The 22,339-nt window shown below is 40.3% G+C and overlaps 1 protein-coding gene across 1 annotated transcript in view; it reads right to left on the bottom strand.

The window, feature by feature from the left end:
* Window positions 1-10,533: 10,533 nt before the first annotated feature.
* Window positions 10,534-22,339, bottom strand: part of LOC131466731 (VPS10 domain-containing receptor SorCS1) — a 194,779-nt gene continuing 182,973 nt past the window's right edge. Inside the window, exons 23-27 of the mRNA XM_058640166.1 lie at window positions 21,125-21,259; window positions 18,254-18,353; window positions 15,977-16,082; window positions 13,976-14,133; window positions 10,534-13,846 (exon numbers count right to left, since the gene is read on the bottom strand). Of these exons, the coding sequence (XP_058496149.1) occupies window positions 13,803-13,846; window positions 13,976-14,133; window positions 15,977-16,082; window positions 18,254-18,353; window positions 21,125-21,259 (543 nt within the window). The 3' untranslated portion in view covers window positions 10,534-13,802. The remainder of the gene's footprint in view (window positions 13,847-13,975; window positions 14,134-15,976; window positions 16,083-18,253; window positions 18,354-21,124; window positions 21,260-22,339) is intronic.

Below are 22,339 nucleotides of genomic sequence, written 5' to 3'. Positions count from 1 at the left end.
TCTTTTTTTCTTGTTTTTGGTTTTGCCAGTAGCAAACAAATAGTAGACATTAAAAAAATAATAATAATAATAATTTAATTTGGAATGGTTTGGAGTGTATGCAGTATATAGCATTAAATTGTTGGAGAAACAATGACTGTGCAGTTATATCACTGCTTTTAATTTCACTACATTAACAACTACGGTTCCCGTTTTGTTTTAAAATATTACATACATCAGCATTAGATCTATAGCTTATTAATCCACAATTTACAGATTGTCTGTGTCAAATCCCATAAAGGGAATCATGTACAAGCTGAAAGAATGGGGCGGCTTGATGAGGCACGTCATTGTAACAATGTTAAATCAAAGTGATGTTGAGATGTTAATGAAGGGAGACATTTAAACATGTTTTTCATTTATTTGGCAACGACCGTTTGTCTCCGAAGTAAGAATATAAACTATGTGTTCTGTCGAATCTTAAAAGCATATATATTATTTGTCACTGAAAAACAGAATAACCCGTCTCTTTCCTCCTTATGCTGTCAGTTGTCACAATTGCACAGTTTTATTCACCATTTTTTTTTACCGCCGTCATCATTGGTCCATCCGGATAAGAGGCCGTCCACACAGAAACAGGTTTAGGTGAATACTCGCCCACACGGAGACGAGTTTTAGGACCTGAAAAGGGTATTTTTAGAAAACGCCTCCCAGAGTGTGAAAATCTCAAAACAACGGTCTCGTGTTTCTGTGGAGACAGAAAATACGATACTTTATGAAAACGATGACGTCACACAGACACACACACACACACACACACAGAAGAGCTGTGTGAGTGCAGAGCTAACACAGCTAACACGTGTGTGTGTGTGTGTGACTCTCCGCCCGCAGGAAACACACATTTCCTTCTTGAATATTTATCGCTAGTCACGTTTTTAAAAAGAAAAAAAGTTGCAGGGGTCTGTAAAGTTGTTAAATATGATAAAAGATATCAGTATCCTTGTATCCCATTTTATTTTATTTTCCCGATAGGAAGTAATGAGTTAGTCCTGATTCTTTAGGCCACATTTCTTCTCTGTTTCATGGACCAAGTCATCCACTGCCATATTTTAAAGCCATTTATCATCACTTTTCTTTCTTCTCTCTGAGTTGCTGGCTTCTACAGCAGAGTCCCTGCTGCTCAGGTTCACACGTTCCCAGCTCCTGCCGATTTTTCTGGCTCTGCTCCAGGCTGCAGCCATGGCTCACAAAGTCTCTTACTCCAGAACTTTAAAGCATAAAATCCTTCAACTTGTCTTCATGTAAAACCTTGAGAATGCAACATTTTACTGAAGTCTCCTTTGAACTCCAGGATGAGCTTACTGCTCACTTTGTTACAGCTGGTGTCATATGAATTATATTATCTTACCTTAAATGATCTACCTACCTACCTACCTACCTACCTACCTACCTATCTACCCAACAGCAGCATTTTCCACAAAAAGGCAATGTCATTTATAGGAGCAACATTCACTGTGACCTATGGACAAATAGTGTTTTCCTGTTTCTTTATAGATTGAATATAAGTTACGCAAATACATATTTCTATACAAATATTGTAAGAAAATGAGAACACAGTTAATTACAGATTTCTTTCCATTGAATAAATGAGAGGTTGATTGTAAATGCATTAAAACAATGACACACAGCACAGTTGTCTGTTCTCATACAAAAGCTGTACAGTAATAAAACATCTCCCTTTTTTTGAGTCATTATTCATATTTCTCTAGAAAAATAATAATCTTACTAATCCTGTGTAGAGGAGGAGATAGAGGGATGATGAGTAACAGAGAGTTTCTGTTCCCCACGTCCTCGGGTGCTTTTACATTGCAACCGGAGAACCCGGAGAAAACCCACGCGCACACACTGGGAGAACATTTGTCCTCCTGCAGAAAGACACGACACCAACCGTGTGGCCTGTAACTTTTGACATCAGTGTTTCTTTCTATCTGTATCTACAGTATATCGAACTATTTATAGATTCCCATATACACTGGTTTTCCTCAGTCAGCACATGAAAAGAAATCAAATTATTATCCAACTAAACTTAGTCTGACTTAAATTTTACTAAATTACATTTCTCAAAATCCGACTAATTCACCCAGATAATGCAATTCAGAGTTGAATTATTATTGATTAGGGTGCAGCTGCAGCAGCAAACATCAGAAATGCCCTGCGTGTCTCTCTTCTCTTTTATTCAGCCAATGTGCGTATGTTCCTCTGAGTATTCATTTATATATATATATATAGATATATAGATATATGTTCCTTAAGTGCATGAGCTGAAATATGTAGCATACACTGTCCAGCATGGATGTGAATCAGTCTGTGTTAGTTTTTGCTGTTGCCGTGGCCATCATCATTATCACCACTGCTGCTCTGACCTCGGCTATTTTAAGAGGCGCATGAATAAGCGCGGAAGAGCTCGGCTGTAATTGCTTCTTTCCTTTATGCACTATCACTCACTTCAGTATCATTAGATTGTGAAGAGAAACTTAAAAGGTTATAGCCATGCTGGAATTAGCATCTTTAATGAATCCATCTCACTCGCTCATCCTTATTCATGAGAGCAGCCGGTGATAAACTTGGTCTAAACTCTCAGAAGAGAAGAAGCAGAGGAACTTTTTTTTTTTTTTACAAAATAAATTTCTGTTCATCCAAACTAATTCGTAATTAGTATTTATAAAGCTAACATGTAAAAAGATAACACACACACACACACAGTGTAGAGGCGGTCCTTCCCATTCTATCAGACAAAGAAGAACAAAAACATTCCAAGGTGTCACCGTGTCCAGAAAGGTTACTAACTGAAGTAATCTTTATGGAACAAAAATACAAACTGACAAGAGAACATCAACAAACAGGAAAGGACAGAACAAGACACAGTTGAATGAACAGAACCACATCACTGAAGATTAAACACAACACAGCAATACAAGAGATAAGGAATAACAGACCAAATATCTTAGAAAAAACAAAGCACAAAGAAACATCGAGCCTCAGTCGAAGATCCACAAAAGCACCAGCAATTAGATTATTATCAAACACTGATTTTATTCAGTGATGAAAGAAATTGACACATTTACAACACAAATTATATCTGCCTCACATGATTATATGAAAGACAAGAGAGTGTTATACATTATCCAAATAAAAGAGAATGTAAGAAATGTCTAGAGATGGAACATTGTTTATTTTAAAAGAGACAATGTTGAGACCAAACATAACTATTCAATCAAATGTATGGTCTAATTTCCTGTGAGCCAATGAGCATTGAGCGTGGACAATATGAACTCATATTATGAGCTTCTAACACAATATTCCATCATGATACTTGGGCCACATGGCTGGTGTAGATTTAATAAAACACATCTAAATTATCATGGTAATATTTTTAATAACAAAATATTTAAAATCCACTGTGGTACGAGGACAATTTCATTGAATATTAGTCTTATGCTCGTACAGATCTATTTGTTTCCCTCATTGACAGTAAAATAAGCATAAGAACAAACATGATTGGACAAATGAATTGTCAAAGAAATCAAATTACAAAATCACGCTTTATGCACTGTAAAGTGCCATGACAGTAAATCACTTACTCTGCATATTAGCACGTTTCTTCTTTTGTAACGGAACAAATAAATCGTATTTCCAACACTTAAAAATGTTTTTCAAGCAATGTGTTTAAGAAATGAACTAAAGGACATCAGAAAACAAAGTAAACAAAGACTTTTTGATCAGCTCTCCGTCGGTGAACGGCCGACGACCCCTTGCTACATTCCATGCATCTTCACCTCAGCGATTCTGTCACTTTCTTTACTTTTCTTTACATCTCAAAAGAGTTCGTTCACCTCAAAGATTTTCCAATCCGACTGCAGATTTCAGATCCTGTCTTTTCTTACATTGCTGCTGGCGAGTCTTTGAAGTCTTTGTGACAGCTGTCGTGGTGACGCTGGAGATTTGACTGTTTGTGGTAAAGAACACACACTGGCCTCTTATTTACCTCCACAGAAGCAAACTCTTCCTCCCATGACGGCTCAAATGTCCTGTGCTCGTCACATGACAGCCGTACTTCTTCTAAGTTTTATTAGCGGTTGTCAAACAGCATGTGCATGGTGCATTATCGCCACCCACTGGTATATCCTCTGTAACGCTCATCGCAACAATATGCATGAGCGCCCTCTGGTGGTAGCATGTCAGAAACTATACGTCATGTTTGAAAGTTGTAAAATTTGTATTGATTGGTGACAATAAGCGGGCGGGCCGCACAATTATGGGCTGCAGGGTGGGTAGCGCGGGTGCAGTGGTTAGAACTCTTGCCTTGTTAGCAAGAGGACGCAGGTTCATAACCTGGACCTGGGCAGAGGGAAGGCCTTTCTGCACGGAGTTTGCATCTTGTGCGTGGGCATGAAATGATTGCTAAAAATGTTTTTATATTGTTTAAAGAAACCAAGTTACAAGGTATATGTTAAAAAACCTTGAAAATACGTAATGGCACTTAACGTAAACAATCTTTTCCTTTGCAGTTTTCAAAAATATCTCCATAAAGACAGCGTTAATATCATTTTTATATAATAAACATATATAAATATGATAATTTAATAATAATAATAAGATTGTATCTATATAATTCATCTATATAGAAACCATCTATGATTGTTGTTGTTATAGTTTAGGCCGAATGGACTTTACACAATGTAATACTCAAATTAATATTCACACATACACATTAAGGCTCTTTTAAACAAAGATGGTCTCATTTCTCTCTGTGACCTTCTATCACGTCACCATCTGTTTGAAGTGTGCGGAAGAAAATGCCAACACATGCTTGTTTTCCCGTTTCTTTATAGATTGAATATTACTTTACGCAAATACATATTTCTATACAAATATCGTAAGAAAATGAGAACACAGTTAATTACAGACTTCTTTCCATTGAATAAATATGATTGTAAATGCATTAAAACAATGACACACAGCACAGTTGAGGTCAAACAGAAACGACTGGAACACCTTTAGCGTCTGTTCTCATACAAAAGCTGTACAGTAATAAAACGTCTCCCTTTTTTTTTTGAGTCATTATTCATATTTCTCTAGAAAAATAATAATCTTGCTAATCCTGTGTGGAGGAGGAGATAGAGGGAGGATGAGTAACAGAGAGAGAGAGAGAGAGAGAGAGAGTTTCTGTTCCCCACGTCCTCGGGTGCTTTTACATTGCAGTTAGACCACATCAGGAAGCCGGAGAAACCTCTTTGTAGGACTTCCTGTGCTTTAATAAGCCCCTCCCCCTCGGCCAGGGATGCTTTTATTGTCACGGACATTGTGATCTTGTGTGGCTCTGGTCATTTCCTGCTCCCTGGGCTTAACATTAGGATTAGCACTCGTCTGTGTGGTGACTGCACCCTCTAAAAAGTGCCAAGGACTCAATCTGGATTATATTGATACATTTTCCGAATCACTTGACGGATGCTAATCCCAACCACTGACATGTCACGACCCCTCTGTACACCAGGCAATACGAGAAATCCCCTCGTGCACGTCCTGCAGCCTCAGATGGGAGAAACACAGCTGAGAGGAACGCGAGGATGGAAGCTGGGAACAAATCACATACAGTACCAAACACAAGCCCACACACCGGTGCCCTCTTGACATCTGGATTCCTGTCAGCCCACTACCACTCAAAACTCAGGTGGACCCGATCACTCGAGGGGATGCTAAATTCTGTTTCGAGGAGACCCGACAGCTGCAGACAAGCTGTCTCACTAGTTCTGATTCTGAAAGTGAAGCACACAGACAGGAAGAGAGAACTGGCTTTGTCACAGGCCGTGGAAAAGCCTATTTCACACTCAAATTAGTGGGTATCCCCAGGATTTGTGAGCCCCATAAAAAAGACGATTAACACGATTCCCCTTCGCCAGAGGTTCTTCTGCGCTGTGGTCTTTTTCTTTCCACACACAGAAAACAACATCACGGAGCTCAGTGACCATGTTGCACTGTTGCCCTTCCTCTACTTCTCCTCTAGTCCATGAAGTTCTGCTGGCAAGGTTTTAGAGAACAGTGAAGCAGGACCTGACGTGAGTGATTAGTTAAGTTGAAAAGCACACGAGGGTCATGAGCTCACACCGTGGACAGGTCGACCGGTGCGTCACAGTTCCAAACACAAAGAAAATGAAGACCCATTCAGACACGTTGGACAATTTAGAGTCTCCAGTCAACTCGGAAAATACTCGGCCAAGGAGAACAGAGGTGACATCAGGAGACATGTACATGTCCTCAAGAGGACACACATAATCTCTGTCTAATGACCCTGAACATGTTTCATTAGCATCAGGAAGACATGAACTCTCTCTGAAACAATCTGTATGTTTGTTTACACCAGGCTCTGACATGACATGACAGCTTTAAGCTCAGTAACATGTTGTCCTCACAACTAGAAATGACTTCATGTGTAGAATAAAAAATATTTATGGGGCTAAAAAAAAGTCTCACTCTCGATGTGGGCAGCAGTGTCTGGGTGGTAAAACATGTCCTCTTTTAACTGAAGGTCCTGGTTTTGACAGTCTGTCAGCGAGTCTACATGCTGATGTGTCACTTGACAAGACACTTGATCCCAAGTAACCCCTGACGGCTGCGGAGGCAGCACACGTTTACATATAAGTCTCTCTAGGTTTAAAAGTGTCTGCCGTGTGACTACATGTAATGTAAAGATGTGTCTCATGAGGGTCGCGGGGCTGCTGGAGCCAGTCCCAGCTGACTTAGGGTGAAACGCGGGGTCAAAGACAAACAACCATCGCTCTCATTCACACCTACAGGCAATTAATCTCATTCTGTTTTTATTCACAGCAACTCAGTTTGGTAATGCGACAAGTGCTGTGTTGTTATGTTATATACAGTTATTGCCATCTCTCCTCTCCTGTGTACCCCATTTTTCCTTTCACCCTAACCGGTCGAGGCAGATTTCTTCTCCACTGATGCCTAGTGTTTACTCACTGTGTGAAGTGTTGGGTCTCTCTGCTCTCCATGATGTTGTCTATGTATCTATGTGTCTTGAACATCATGTATGTTGTGATTTGGCGCTATACAAATAAAATAACATTGAATTGAATCAAAAAGCCAATATCCATCTACGATACTGACAACAAGCATGTTTGGAAATAACGACTTCCGATAAAAAAATTTACTTTTATGAAATAAAAAAGTAATTCGAGCAACAGTTGCTGTTCAGCAGTTAATCTATGATGTTTTTACTGATTGATTCAGGAAATGCACTCACAAATTTGCAATTATGAAGGACTGTTGTGAGAGATTTGTTGTCAGAGTGCAATGACTGATCCACACAAGAACGTCATCGCACAGCTCCTGTGTGCGTCCGTTTAACATTTAATTTCCTTTCGCTCTGTCTGTACAATGTTTACACTCAGATGAAGGCCCACAGGTTAAAGCACTGTTGACCCTCAAACTGAAACTGTTAACTGCCAACATTAGCTATGTTTACATGAATACAAGTAATCAGAATAAAAGCCTGATCCAAACCGAAATGTGTGAATCTGAAAACTGTAATCTGATGCAGGCCATTTGGAAGAGGGCTGATATATGTCATTCAGATCAGTGTTCACATAAACAATGGATTTGGTGTCATTTACATGTCTGATCCACATAAACGTGACGTGAATTTTCATTCACTAAATCAGGACAGTGAGACGGATGGCGGACATAGAGGGGACGAGCAGACACATGCAGTGTTCTTCTTCTCCTTCTGCTTTCCGAAGAGTTAGACAGTAATTTCAGATATGGGTTACTTTAAAAAAAAAAAGGGAATTAGACAAAGCAGGAACAAATCTGTTATAGACACCAAATCCAAATTGGACATCAAGATCTGGAGTGTAAATGTAGCCTGAGTGTGAAATAGTCAAAGATTCTCATGGAGACTCGTAAATGCCTTCCTGACACATCCCAGAGCCTAATGTCAAAACCAGGAGAGGGTGAAAGCGGCTAAAACTAACTTTATGATGAAGTTCTGCACTTAGAAGAAGCCTTGCTATGCAGTACAGCTGGTGTGTGTTGCATGCAGTTGTCTCACCTCCTCTTGTGAAGTTGTAATTGTGCGTTCACACCGAATGTCACCAAATCACAAAGAAAGTCGATGCGAAGATGCAAAGGCATTGTCGCATCGAACACCATTTCATGTCAAGCGCAAAAAATGGAATTTGCACGTCAAATGTTTAGGATACGTACTAACTGTCCAGATTGGATTAATGTCATTGATGTCATCATATTGTTAAACAAATGATAGTATGTAGCCTCCCAGAGCTCTAGGACACTTCTACTTCTACTTCCAATCCCACTTCAACTGTGATTGACGGGGAGAAGAAATCATCCCCCCTCTTCTCTTCGGGCAAAACTGTGCAGACATCCGGGTGAACTCAGCCGAATCTGCGAGCAATTCGATTTTACTCTGCAGACACAACTGGAAAAGACCCAGACTTCATAAAACGTCACGTCAGGTGAGCCATGGAGTGCGTTTGTTTCCAGAGAAAAGGCTGGAAGAGGTCAGGTTTAGCCCGGGTGAACTCAGCCCAGTCTGCAGCAGGGTTCATTCTGCATGTCAGATGTCGCAATAAGAGAACCAGTCACAAACCCCTGGTGCAGGCGAGGCTTAATGTGATGAAGCAGCTGTTGTCTGATTTGGCTGTTGTGACTAACTCAGCGTTAGCAACCATCACTAGATAACCATCGCTGCTAGAAAACTATAACAAGCATGTTTGTTGACATGTTTCATCTGGATCCCTGGTCAATGGGTATTTCCATCTAGGTTCACTGTTCATGACAGTAGGAGGTGACTCCACCCTTTCCAGACTCAATCATGAGATGTAGCCAGGTTAGACAAAGATTCAGATTATTATAGATTATCAGACAAATGCTACTCTAAAGACAAAGAAAACCCTCAGAAAGGCATCCAATCCTCAAATGTTCATCCTTCTCATCTTGCACACAGAGTAGCACAGGGCTTTGACAGTCCGCTGAACAAATGAACCATCTGTGTAGCCCGCTAGCATCTGCGCTCTAGTTCTCCTGCTCCACCAGCACCGCATAATGAGCTGGGATGAAGGCGACGGCTGCTGCTCCAGAGTGCGCCGAGACATTAGCCCAAATGTGTCACTACCCTTCAGATTGACTGGCCACATTAAGTATTCAACAAGTGCACCTCTTCTTATTCCATCTGATACAACACTCTTAAGATGACATGTCCCCCCCAAACCACTCTTCCATCTCTCCTAACCTCCCTCTGTCTCTGTGTGTCTCGCTGCTGTGCTCTTTGGATTCTCTCGCAAAGTTGACCGTATCTCCTTCCACCTTAAATGTTTGCCGTGATAAATGGAGCTCTGCGCGGAGGAGGGACGTTGGTCTTTGCGGGACAGTCCTCCAGTCTCTCAAAGTTTCACAGTCTGTTGATATTTGGGGAACAGTTGTGGATTAAAGGTGCTGTGATTATTTTCCATCACGTGGTCTCCGTTTTCTGAAGCACAATAGAATTTACAATCTGGTATGTATCATGAATAGAACCTTGACTGTTAAAATAATATAAATAAATGAATATCATCGGGGGGTTTTCAGTAGAAAATGTATATTGTGCCATAAATTAGTTTTCCAAGGGACAGAGGAGCAAAAGCTATATAAAGTACCCTATTCACATTTGATAATAGCATTTGTTTAGTATGACATTTGTAATTAAAATACTCACATTTCTAACATAGACATTCATGATTTACAAAATAAATGCGTTGTTCATATTTCATTAAAGTGTATTGTGTATGAATAAATAATAAACTACTGCTGTCGGCTTCAAAGAACAGCAAACCAGTCTCAGACACAGTCTATAAGCACAATCAGACATTTTCCCCTCCTCGCTGGTTCATGCTGCCGCTCTCTCACGAGCTCGTATCCAACTTGTATAAATAATTGGCATTTTATGTGTTTTATGTGTAATGTTAAAATAAATGTTTATATATATATATACATATACACACATATATACAGTATATGTATATATATATATATGTATATATAAAATAAAAACCTGTAGACAGTTTTTTTCTGGTTTGAACAGAGCACAGTTTGTGTCAGCAGGGTCCAACATGCACAGGTACGTATAAAGCTCAAAACCTTTGTGTCCCAGATGGTTAAATAAAAAAAAAAAAGTTAGAGAAAAAAACCCAATAATCAAAAATAAAATGATAAATCCATGATGCAGCTGGAGTGGTCACATCCAGTTCAGAGTTCAGACAACATACGTGGGGAGTTCTGTGGAGAATTTCACATGTAAATGAGGTTTCATACATCCTGAGGGAAAACACAGGAGAGAGAGAGGTGTCAGAGTAAAAAAAGACAACATTCTGAAATTAAAGATATATATATATATATATATATATATATATATATATATATACATATATACACATATATACAACAGAGCTCCAAGAGGGATGGTTCAAGCAGGACAGACCATCATGCATTGCAAATAAAAAGGTCTGACAGACAGGAGGAGGAGGAAATTCAGGAAGAATTCAAAGTTACAGTTTGTTATGAACTGAAGTGTAATGAGATGTTAACATATAAATAACAAATGAATGCATATTCCCAGATGTGACTTAATGAAAGCCAGTGCACACAGAAAAACCTTGAATTAAAAGAAGTGGAAGCTTCACACTAACACAAGCGTTTAATTACAGGTCCACCTTCGGATGTTGATTATGTGACAATGGTGTAATTACCCGTGTGGATAAAAAGACCTAAGTAGTTTCCAACAAAGGTAGGAAGTCTGTTCTCAAGTTAGGAAAGGAGCTCACTTTACACTGGGGATGGACAGTATGAATATTGATGAGAATTATTCCTCGCATATTCAGAGATTCTGAACTCCAGTGCATGAGAACTAGTGACAGCAATGCAGGGTGTACAGCGTGTTGAGTTAACAGTACCAGCTAACAAGATGCATTCAGTTAGGTAGTCAGGCCCACCGATGATATTCCTCCGTCGGACTCGTCTCTGGGCCTTCTTCTTAGGTCGTGCCAGTTGTTGCTTGTACTCCTCATCTCCTTTTCTGTGTCCCTTCTCCAGCTGTTTTCAGGCATTCCTCTGTTTCGTCTGCCCTGTGGATTCCAGGTCAGGGCCTGGTGTGTAATACTGGATGGCGGCTTCCCAAGTGTGTGCCCTATCCAGAACCATTTCCTCTTGATGATCGGGCTTCCAAGTGTGTTATGTCCTGCTCTGTCCCACAGCTCAAGGTTGCTGATCTTGTCTGACCACTTGATTTTAAATATTCTTCTCAGACAGGTGTTTACGAAGGTTTGTATCCGGTGCTGTGTTGCTTTTGTTGTTCTCATTTGACATTAGAGTGGAAGATCCGAAGTTTGGTGGCTATGCGTATCACTCTGGAAGCCCAGACGTTCTTTAGCATGATGAAGGCTGCTCTTTCTTTCCCTATCCTGGCTGTTACATCCCTATCAGTGCCCCCCTGACAGTCTACCACACTTCCCAAGTACACAAAGGACTCCGCCTTGTTTACTTCTTCCCCTCCACTTGTGGCTGGTGTGCTATTGGCACATGAGTCGTCTTCTTTTTGCTGATTTTGAGTCCAGATAGGTTGTTTTATCTTGCATCTGTTTGTGGTTGTGCGAGTGCCAGATCGTCGGCAAAATCTAGATCCTCTAGCTGAGTCCAAAGCGTCCACTGGATCCCATTGCTCCTTCCTGTAGTAGATGTCCTCATAATCCAGTCATAACGAGGAGGAAAAGAATTAGACAGTACAGTACCCTGATGTACTCCTGTCTTCACATAAAAGCTCTCTGATAGCTGTCCTGCATGGGCTACCCTACATTTCATGTCCTTGTCTGACTCCAGATTAGGGATATGAACTTCTCTGGTATACCGTAGTGTCTTAGCATCTTCCACAAGGTGGCTCTGTTTATACAATCAAAGGCTTTTTCGTAGAAGCGTAATCCTCCTATAGCTATTACAGTGAATGTATTGCTAGGGCCTCAAAGTGGTCTCTTTTGTCCATTTTGATGCTCTTTTAAACTTCCTTGTCAGCAGCTTTGTATGCTTTCTGTGCCTTTGCCTTCTCTGACCTTGTCTGGCTTGTGTTCAGTGCAGCTTTCTTTTGTTTCCTTGTTTCCAACTCCAGCAGCGTGTTAAAGGAGATCCACTCTTTGTGTTGTGGTTTCTTCCTGCCCAGGACATCTTCACACGTGTCAAGCCAACCTTTCTTGGCTTGATACCACTGGTTCTCAATATCTGTATCCTCCTCTTTAAAGAGTTCCTGTAGTGGTTGTAACCTGCTGGAAAGGCTGAGGTTGATTCTTGAGCAGGCCCATGTTGAATCTATTACAGTGATAGGTGGTGGTGGAAACATGCGTTCACAGACCTTGGTGAATTGCATTCCTTCTGCAGCAGGTTGAGTTTAGAGGGGCAGCTTCAAGATGCATTCAAGAAACCTCGTAAATTTCATCACTTTTACAAAGTCCACAAACTAAACGATTGCTCCCACTGTTACCTTGTGATAGTACAGTAGATGCACCACTAATAAAGAAGTCACTGAAGCAGAAAGGTGTGTTTTTATAAATGCAAATCTTTTTTAACTTAATACGAACAGTGAGATTAACTGACTGACTTTTCATAATCAACCAAATAATCCATTTTTGAGAAGAAGTCTAAACTGTCCCTGAAACATAGCTGCCAGATGGGACAAAATAAAAACTGCCCACTTAAAAAAAGGCTCACAAATTGTGATCATTTACAGCCATATCGATCAAACCTAATATTATTTTGTATTGGTAAACAAATAATAATAATGCTTTGTATGCATATTATTTAAAAACAATTCAAATAAAAGGTATTTCTGCTAATTTATTTGGGGACCCAAAAACAATTGTCCCACGGCACATCTCTGGGTCCCGACCTAGTGTTTGGGAATCACTGGCATACAGAACAGTAAGTCCTCATACAACTAACCTAATCTATCACATTTTCCACACTAAATTTAAGAATAAGATCCCTCTCAAACCATCGCAAACCAAGAAATTGGAGCAGTGTTAGTAGCCTCTTGTCCCTAAAGTTCACACCAAAACCAAAGCAAATCTTTTACACAATAGGATTAACAATAGGATTACAGTCAACATCCTAAATTTATTCTAAATCATGTTAAGAAGTGATCTGTAGCTTTCACTTCATTTGCTCGAGTTGACACGTTTCACAAAAGCCAATCAGCATTAAAACTCCTCCTCTTTTTAGGTTGCATTTCCTTTGTGTTACCCACAAGCAAGTAAACACAAAGAACTCCTGTAATAAAAGTTTGCTTTGCATTTCCATGAACAGCGGTAACAGCTAGTGTGTTAGATCATTGCTGTGAAATGAGAATACACATGAGATGAGAATATACGTGTCGCAGTATATGGAAATGAAATGGGCCGATATAAATACTTCATTACCCAGAACAAAATAACTGTGGTTCAAGATATTGATAAAAATATGTACTTTAAACTCCTAAAATGTCTCTAAAACTGGTCTTAAGTTTTGCAGATCTGATTTTTATATTTTTATATTTCTTAATATAATTAAATGTAGTATTCCTGTCCCATCCGTAGACATGAATACTGTATGATGGTGTGCACCGAGGTTGGTCTGAGTGTGTGTTGGAGTCACTCATCTGTATTCTCAGGCGATTAAAGAGCAACATTACGGAGGAAAATTGCACTAATTAGAAGTAAGCGTACTTTCCGTTGTGCTTATTTTTTGTTTAGCTCTGGTTCAGCCCCTGACCGGACCAGCTCTGAGAAACACAACAAAGCACAGGATGAGTCTCATGGACACAAACACACTTGAACACATCGGTATGAAATGAACAATGGAGAAATGGAATGCCACCGATACCACAGTCGGAACCAGTGTAGGCGTTTACCGATGGGCCGCGAGTTGAACTCTGTGTCCAGAATCTCCAAAGAATGCACCAGGTCCCGCTGTGAGCTGGGCGTGGTCTCTGTTGGATTGGCTGGACTCATCATTTCTTGCTCTTTTTCATTCTGCATCTGCGCATAGACGTTGAGGCCTGGGATCTTCCTTGAGAAAAGATTTACAGTGAGGCAAAGGGATAAAAGACAGGAGAGCCTAACTAAAACAGAGCCCAGAGAGATGACGGCTGAAGTTCTCTGTAACCTATGATGATGCAGTCAAGCGTGTATGCATGTAAAAAAAATTGTTTTTTTAAGGGCAGGTGTACAGTAACCCGGTACGCATCCCTAGCTGGGGGGCGTGTCCACTGGAGGAGCCGAGCGCACACACACACACACACACACACACACACACACACGTATACACTCTTTAGTGAGGACCAAAGCAGGTGAACATCACTGTTTGTTAGTATTTGTAGAGAATACAATGTTGGAGATTAATGTAATGCTTTACACACACTTTAAAATACAAAACCCACTCTGGCTGATTGGATTTGAGCTGCAATAGAAACTGGTGACATCATAGACAAGGCTCATTCTAAAGCTGCATAAACTAAATTGTTTTTATTTTAAAGCGATTATATACTTATTTATATTTATATTTAATATATTAAATGGATACCAATGGAGCTTCTTAAATGTTGCATGCTGGACAGTTAATAGGTGAAGAATTTGCACTGAAAAACAGTTTCCATTGTTTTTTTTTTACCATTTATGATCATTACCTGTTTGATTTAGGTAACTTAAACCTGCCCCACACTCGAGGATTTTTAAATCTGACTTGATTTTAATAACATGGGAGACCACAGACGTAGTGAACTTTGTCATTGATTTTCAATGTTTTAATCTTGAGAGAGCAAAGGCGAGACGTTTCAGCCAAGACACAGGGATATGGAATCTCACAGAAACTCAATATTGTTAATGTGTCTTCAGATTATAAATATAAAGACACGGAGGCGGACTGCCAGTGTCGTTATTTAATATCTGTTGCTGATGTTTTGTGCTGAGAAACACAAAAACTGTGGATGAAGTCATGGCTGAGAACATCTGTTTCCCGGTCAACTCGCTCCAATTGGTTATTGTGGGGTTCTGGTCACGCCCCCATCGCTGTTCAGTCATAAATATCACACGTTTAATACTTATGATCTGAAACGGGGGAAGACGATTGTCGGAAGAGCCAGATAGAGACTGAAATCTGCCCAATCATCCTCTAATGTGGGGCAGGCATTACATTCTCTCTTATGTCGGATTACTCCACTTTCTGTGTTTTCCCACCACACCGCCTCATTAGCGCCAGCTGTGTTTATTTACTCACCTCACCATGAGCCTCACAGCTCACCTTTGCCAGTTCATCTTATCTCTTCATGTCCTTTTTCATGTTTTCAGACCTTTGCCTGAGCATGACATTTGTGATACCTCTTGTTTGACAACCGTTTTCTGACTGTTTGAACCAGTTTTATAATTTTTGCGTCCTGAATTTCATTTTCAGTTTTCAAATCGTCCACGTTTTGGGCTAAAACTCTCCACTTCCTCTTTTCAGTCACACTCCATCTGAAATTAGCCGCAGGTTTTTTTTTATGACGTCTCATCTTGTCAGTAAATCTTCACGGCCCTTTGTGCCTTGTTCTTTTGAAACTGCACCTTGGTGAGGAGACATATTTTAACATTTCAGAAAGGTCAAGTGGCTTTGTTCAAAGGACGTCATATTGATATCAGACTGAAGGTTTGACTGGCATTTCCTTCATAGAATGACCTGACAAACCAATCTCCATAGTATCCCCGCTGAGCGTGTGTGTGTCTCAGGGGAGAACATTTGACAGACAGCTATCAGAATCCTCTGCCACTTTTGTTTACAGAGCTGTCAGGACGCTTGCGACGCCTTTCACGAGCTCGCTGTCACGTACGGCGCGACGTCTCTGTAGAACAGACGTGACATTTCATGAACACTTTACCTCTTGAATTTGTAGATGACAAACACGGCTAAACCCACGACGACCACCGACAGCAGCATCAGCATGGCAGAGCCGCTGTGGTTCTCGCTGGTGTCCACTAGGGGTGCTGCAAACAGAGACAGGAGGGCTAAAAACTGCACAATCCAAACAGCCGTGCGTCGAATCATGTAGTGACAAGGACGATCGATTTGATTAGAGATAAAACATTTTACGTACTTTTTAACTTATAAGCATCTTTAGCAGGTTTCTGAACCTGAGCACTGACCTTTGTGAACCGCTCACTCTCCCTCACCAAAGTCCATCGAGAAAATTAGCGATTCTACACCACAGCACGCAGCAGATAATATTGTTCCACTGCTGTGTCCATCAGTAAGTCCAAATATGTCATTTCTGAAATCCTTTGTTTGGATTTTCTCTATGGGTTTTGGTGCAGGTCAGAAAACAGCTAACAAACTGAAAATGGCTGTGTGTTATTTTTGTGAGAAGACCACATACCAGAAACATGCACTATAATCTCCTCAATTTCAGAAACAACGCACAGCACGTATAAGTCAGTATGGTCTAAACCAGGGGTGTCAAACATACGGCCCATGGGCCAGAACCGGCCCACCGGAGTGTCCATTACGGCCCGCAGGATGAATTTGTGACATGCTATATTTTTCAGTTCCAGATACCTGTGGCTAAATATTGTATGCACTGTGATCTGTAAATTGTAATGCATGTGTGTAAATGGTAAACTAATTTTCACACGAAATTTCAGGTTGTTCATAATATGTTTTGTAAAAAAAAAAAATTATTTTACTGGGTTGGCCCACTTGAGATCAAATTGGCCCCGGAACTAAAATGAGTTTGACACCCTTGGTCTAAACCCATACCTTAAAATGCAACTGTAGCTTTGATTTGAAGTTTTGTAATGAAAGCTGCTGCCAGTGATTTACTGTAGTTAAATACTTCAATGTTCTCGCAGCTCTCACTGCTCTAGACAAAGTTCTCCACTATCCCAGATTTCCAATGAAAGCAGTTCTCTGTCCTCATTAGGGTCTCGTGTTTGACCGACAATAAAAGCCCCACCCATCTATTTTTTATTTTCTTTTTTTCTACAAGTGCTTTTATTTTATTTAGGACATTTCAATGTGTGCTGAGAGTCTCGAGAGGAAATTTTGTTATGCCTGCATAATAACAATAAAGAATCTTGAATCTTGAATTTGAAAAGTACATACGCAAAGAAATTGTGGATTAATCTGAAAAAATACATTATTTTAGTTTTTTTTTTTGGAATTAATGATAAACAAAGGAACTAAATGTCAGGGTGCCGCTGCTCTTACATTAATATTGATGCTTAAAAAACTGTCTGTGCATTGATTGTTGCTCCTGCATGTTTAGACATAACTGATCTGTGTGAGCTGAAATTTACAGATCATTTCAACAATCTCCAAACGTGTCAGTGTCACACGTCAGTGGATCCAGTTACACAAGCATTATGCACAGAATAAGCAGACCGAACTCACTGAGTTACTGCAAGTAACCATTCATTACTGTCACTGATTGTGTTGTGGAAGCGGAAGAGTGAGGAAGAGGGAGGCTGTGATGAAGATGTTGTCAGACACCAGTGTGCCGGGTGTCTGACAAGAGAATTCTTGCGGCAGCTCGAGAGTTTGTGCTGTGATCTGCAAAGTTTCACGCCAAGTACGTCTTTACACATGCTTCAAGTTTCAAATAACCATAAAATATTTTGAATCAAAATGTAAGGGATTCAAATTCCATGTTAAACTTCTTACTGGAGCATTTTCTAACCAGTGTGTGAACCCTGTACAACATGTGTCACTGGATTTGTTGTCCAGCACCATGCAGTGTGTATTGAGATCTGAGTTAGGATTCAATCTTTCATGGCTGCTGAAGATTTGATTTAAGGCTGTGGCATTCTTATGCTGCATTCACACCCAACGAGAAAATGATAATTTCTGTACGTGGGCACCCGGAACTCCACGACACAGGTTGCTATACGTACTGGAACAAAAAGAAAAAGGAGAGAGCGCGGCAAAGGATCAGCAAATAAGTCGATGATGCTGGTGGCTCGAGCTCGGGCCGGCTGGCTGATGACACCGATGATCCCACAACAAAAATGGCACGAATGATGCAGCACAATGCGAAAACCTGCATTTGGTGTGAATGCAGCAAAAAAATACTTTCTATTTTCTTTCCCACTTGCAAAATAAACAATGTACAGAGGTCTCTCTGTGTAGATTTCTGGAAACACAAGCAATGGTAACTGTTTACCTGCTGAGAGGTGAGCTGCATATACAGTGACTTGGACTCCGGGCCGCAACGTGAACTGGACGAGGTTCTGATTCAAGGCACTCAGTAAAACCTCAGACAGCTGTTGAGATGAAAAAACACAAAAACAAAAATACAACTGCTGAAAATGATCAACAACAAGATTACGGCACATAAACTCAGACTGTCTCATCCGCCTTTGCTTTTGACGCCGTTTGTCGTTCGTCATTTGTTAAGTGACATTTCAGAGTCCTGATCAATCCCTGCGTATGATTGTCCAATTTATCTGACTGAAGAAATAATTGAGGCTGAAACATCAGCTGTCTGCTTTGTCAGTGTGTGAATGATGCAAAAATTCTCAGGGTGGACCAAAGAAAAAAACAGAGACAAGTACATAGTTGAATAAAAAGATATAAATTGACACAGATGATTTAGAGTCTAGGGACGCCTCCGATCAGCTGCAGGATAAATCAAGAGATCACGAGATGGTAACTTTAGGTGAAACCAGTGTTTGCAAACTGCTGCCTGCAGCAGACACAACAACATTATTATTCATTCATTCATTCAGTCATGGTTCACAGACTGTATATAAAGATAGATGACAACAAAAAGGTGCATTCAAGTTGGACACGTTCTCCCTCTGGACTCGCTTCAGTGAGCTGACATTAGGAGTCCTGTGTCGCAGGAGAAACTAAATTAGCAGTGACTCATCACTTTTAAATCAGAGTCAATCCACACTGACACACCTGAACATTTATATTCTTTTTCACGTTTTCGTGTCTGATAACTACTACTAAGTAATTACTGAAACTTCAAGAACGAGCCACTTGTAGCCCGGAATGCTCACTTAGCACTGAGAGCTAAGTGATCATGGGCTTGAAGTGGGAAAACATGGGTGAGGCCACCATGGAAACCACAGACAAACCTGCTTGGGACCTATATTGTCAGCACAAATATGGGGCTCAGTCCTAAAACCTGGTCCCGCTAAAAGATAAATACATAGGTAAATGTTCACTGTCTCTCCAGATTGAACTGGGTGCAGTCCTTTGGTTTCATGAGGATAGACATTTTTCAAGAATCTGGAGATACAAGGCTCAACAAACTGACATCTCCCTCCAGAGTGAAGAAGCGTCTGCCAGGGTGTAATGATATCTTTAGCTTGGCATATTGGTCTGCCAATATTTACTCATCTTAATCTATTTAGTTGACTGGCTAGTGACCAACTTGGTGTTGTTGACCTGTAGTTTAGGACTGTGAGGTCCCAGGCACATTTTGAAAGGACCAGTCTAATATCTTCACGTTGTGTTTGCTGCTTTATATCTCTGTTAGACAGCCTTTTCCGACTTTCCGATTTCCCTGGTAATTGTTGGAGATTAACCCCACGTTTTTAGGATTGTTAAGTCTTTTTAACTGATCTACAGTACGCCATTGTTCGGCTTGAAGCTTGTGTCTCTTGCTGTGACGGCACTCTGACCAATCAGTGGCCGACGGTTTGGCGATTTTTATTGCAGTTCTTGATTTTGAAAGTAACCATGGCCCCACAAAAAAATCCCTTCCTTAACCAGACTCTTTGTCTATGGGTCGGTGTTTGTTTGTTTTTTTACGCTGATGCATAATACATTCAATTTAGTCTCACTTGATTTCTGCTTTCCAGACTGACTCTGTGCACCGGGAACATCTAACTTTGATATAAATCAGACAGATTACTCTGACCTGAAGGTAAACTATAAAAAAAATAATCCAAGATCCAATCTCAGTCGCTCTAAGTCTATTTCCCCTACACAGACTCATGCTTTAATCCTTAATACACAATCAAAAAATGAAAGTGATCCTGTTTTAATCTGCACACATCAAACATGCATATGTGCAGCTGGATTGTAAAAACCAAACAAAAGGCCTCAGTTTTCTCTCGGCAGATTAAATGTGCGTGTCGCCGTACAGAGGCCTCATTCATCTGCACAGCTTCATTTATAAATTAATAGCGATCAGAGTCATTTCTGTCGTCCTTCAAGCCTTCGTTTGTACAAGGAGTCTCATTTTAAACCATGCTAGGACTAATTACTTTTTTCCTAACGTATACCAGGGTCAATAAATCTATTATACATCCTAACAAGTAGAGCGCGCTCTGCACTTCTAAGATGTCAACCTTGAATTAAGATTTATTACTGGCTTGTGGGTGAGAGGGTCTTTCGAGGCGATCAAGCTTGATTTCCTGCCTCTCTCTGTCTCTCTGTCTCTCTCTTTCTCACTCTACACTCCGCTGCATATCTTCCCACGGGCGGTAGATCCAACATTATTATCAGACATTATCTATTATTTGAGGTTCCGAGCTAATTCGTTCCATCTTGGTACGCTGATGATTTAGTGAGCTGATCGGCCGTGACAACTTCTTCGTCTGGAATTTTTTTTTCCGGCCCCCCCATCCCCCCACCCCCCCACACACACACACAGACAGTACCTCACACTAGGTATGGGACTTTCGCGAGTTTAAAAAGTCATTCCCCCTGATAACTTGTTAATACTTGTCAGGTCTTATTGATGAGTCTATCGCAGAGGTTCCTCAGGCGTGTTCTAGAATTAGCCTCATGGAAAAAAAAAGACAAAAACAAAGAAACCTAGAAAATTCTTCAGTGGATCAATGCTGACATCTGCTGGAGGAAGGAGGAAGTTTCCTGGGAGCAATTACTGCTCAAGCTTTAGTGCTATAAAAAAGAAGATGCCACAAAAAAAACAAAACAAAGAAACGCTGCCATGGTTAAAATGAGAGCGACGATAACGAGGTGAAAATCCTCCACCTACACATATGTTGTCCAAAAGGAAACAAATGTCACACGCTCACATTAGCAGACAAAGCAGCAGCTGTTGTTCCTGTACCTGATCTAAATGAGCAGAGCTCTTCTCTGGCTTCCCCTCCGTTAACTGTTTGTCAGGCAGCAGGAAAAACTCGGCAGCGGTGGGTAAACCCGGGAGGACGGTGACCAGAAGCTGATCCTCTCTGATGCTTGTAGCCTGGAGGGGAACAAAAGGAAGGGAATGTTAAAAGGAGCTTGAAATAAACCCAATCCTCGGGTCCCAGCTGGGTTAGGAACTAGAACATTGACATGTGCTGAAGCACAAACGATGTAAAGAAGATGCTGAACATTTCCAGCAAAAATGCTCAATATAGAATGAATATTCTAAACTAAAAGTAAAGCAGGGAGCAGCTAACGAGATGCGTTCAAGAAATCTCGTGAATGTCATCACTTGAAGTCCACTAATTAAATGTTTACTGCCGCTGCCACTTTGTGATAATAAATGTTTGTCCCAGGAGTAGAAAGATTTGTCATTGATAGAGAAGTGAGACGTCTCAATTCCACCTAAAAACAAAAGAGAAGCAGAGTTTCCTCACATTAAGCAGCTGACCACACTTCCTGTGTAAACCATTTGCCATAATGCAATAAACAAAAGCTAAGAGTTGTTATACTTATAGGACAAAATACATGTTTTTGTGCTATCTTTCATTTCTCATACTCCGGTAGTTTTCCCTAGTATTTCACGACAACACAAATGTTATCATCGCACATGAAAGCACCAGGAACAGTTTCTTCTTTGCCATTTCTACAGCTTGATGGAAAACGTTGTATTATATTCTAGTGCTTTTAAATAAAGAATCCTACAACCCCTCATTTGATCTATTTCATTACTTTTGTATTTGTATTATTCATTGTAATGACATTTTTTAAGATGGACACTTTTGCTCTCTTTCATTTTGTACTCTTCTAAATCTTACACTTTAATTTTATGCTATCTTTACCAACTTGTTATTCCAGATTGTATTTTTTTTTTTTATTTTTGTCTCTGTGTTTTATTGTCTCTGTCCGCACCTTGAATCGTATGGAAAGTGCTTTATACATAAAACTGCCTTGCTTAGCTTAGACTTTATTTATCATGTGAACTATTATAATTAGAGGTAAGTCACACCTGCCCTGTGGCTAAAAAAACAAGCCTTTCATAATAGAGTATACGCTAGTTTGGCTGCAATATTTCAGTTATATATATATATATATATATATACAGTATATCATAGAGGCTTTTTTTATGTGTCAAAAT

Source organism: Solea solea, chromosome 10 (assembly GCF_958295425.1).
Source record: "Solea solea chromosome 10, fSolSol10.1, whole genome shotgun sequence".
NCBI classification, from domain to species: Eukaryota; Metazoa; Chordata; class Actinopteri; order Pleuronectiformes; family Soleidae; genus Solea; species Solea solea.
Note: the sequence above shows the minus strand (reverse complement) of the source record. Positions and strands in the feature narration are given on the sequence as shown.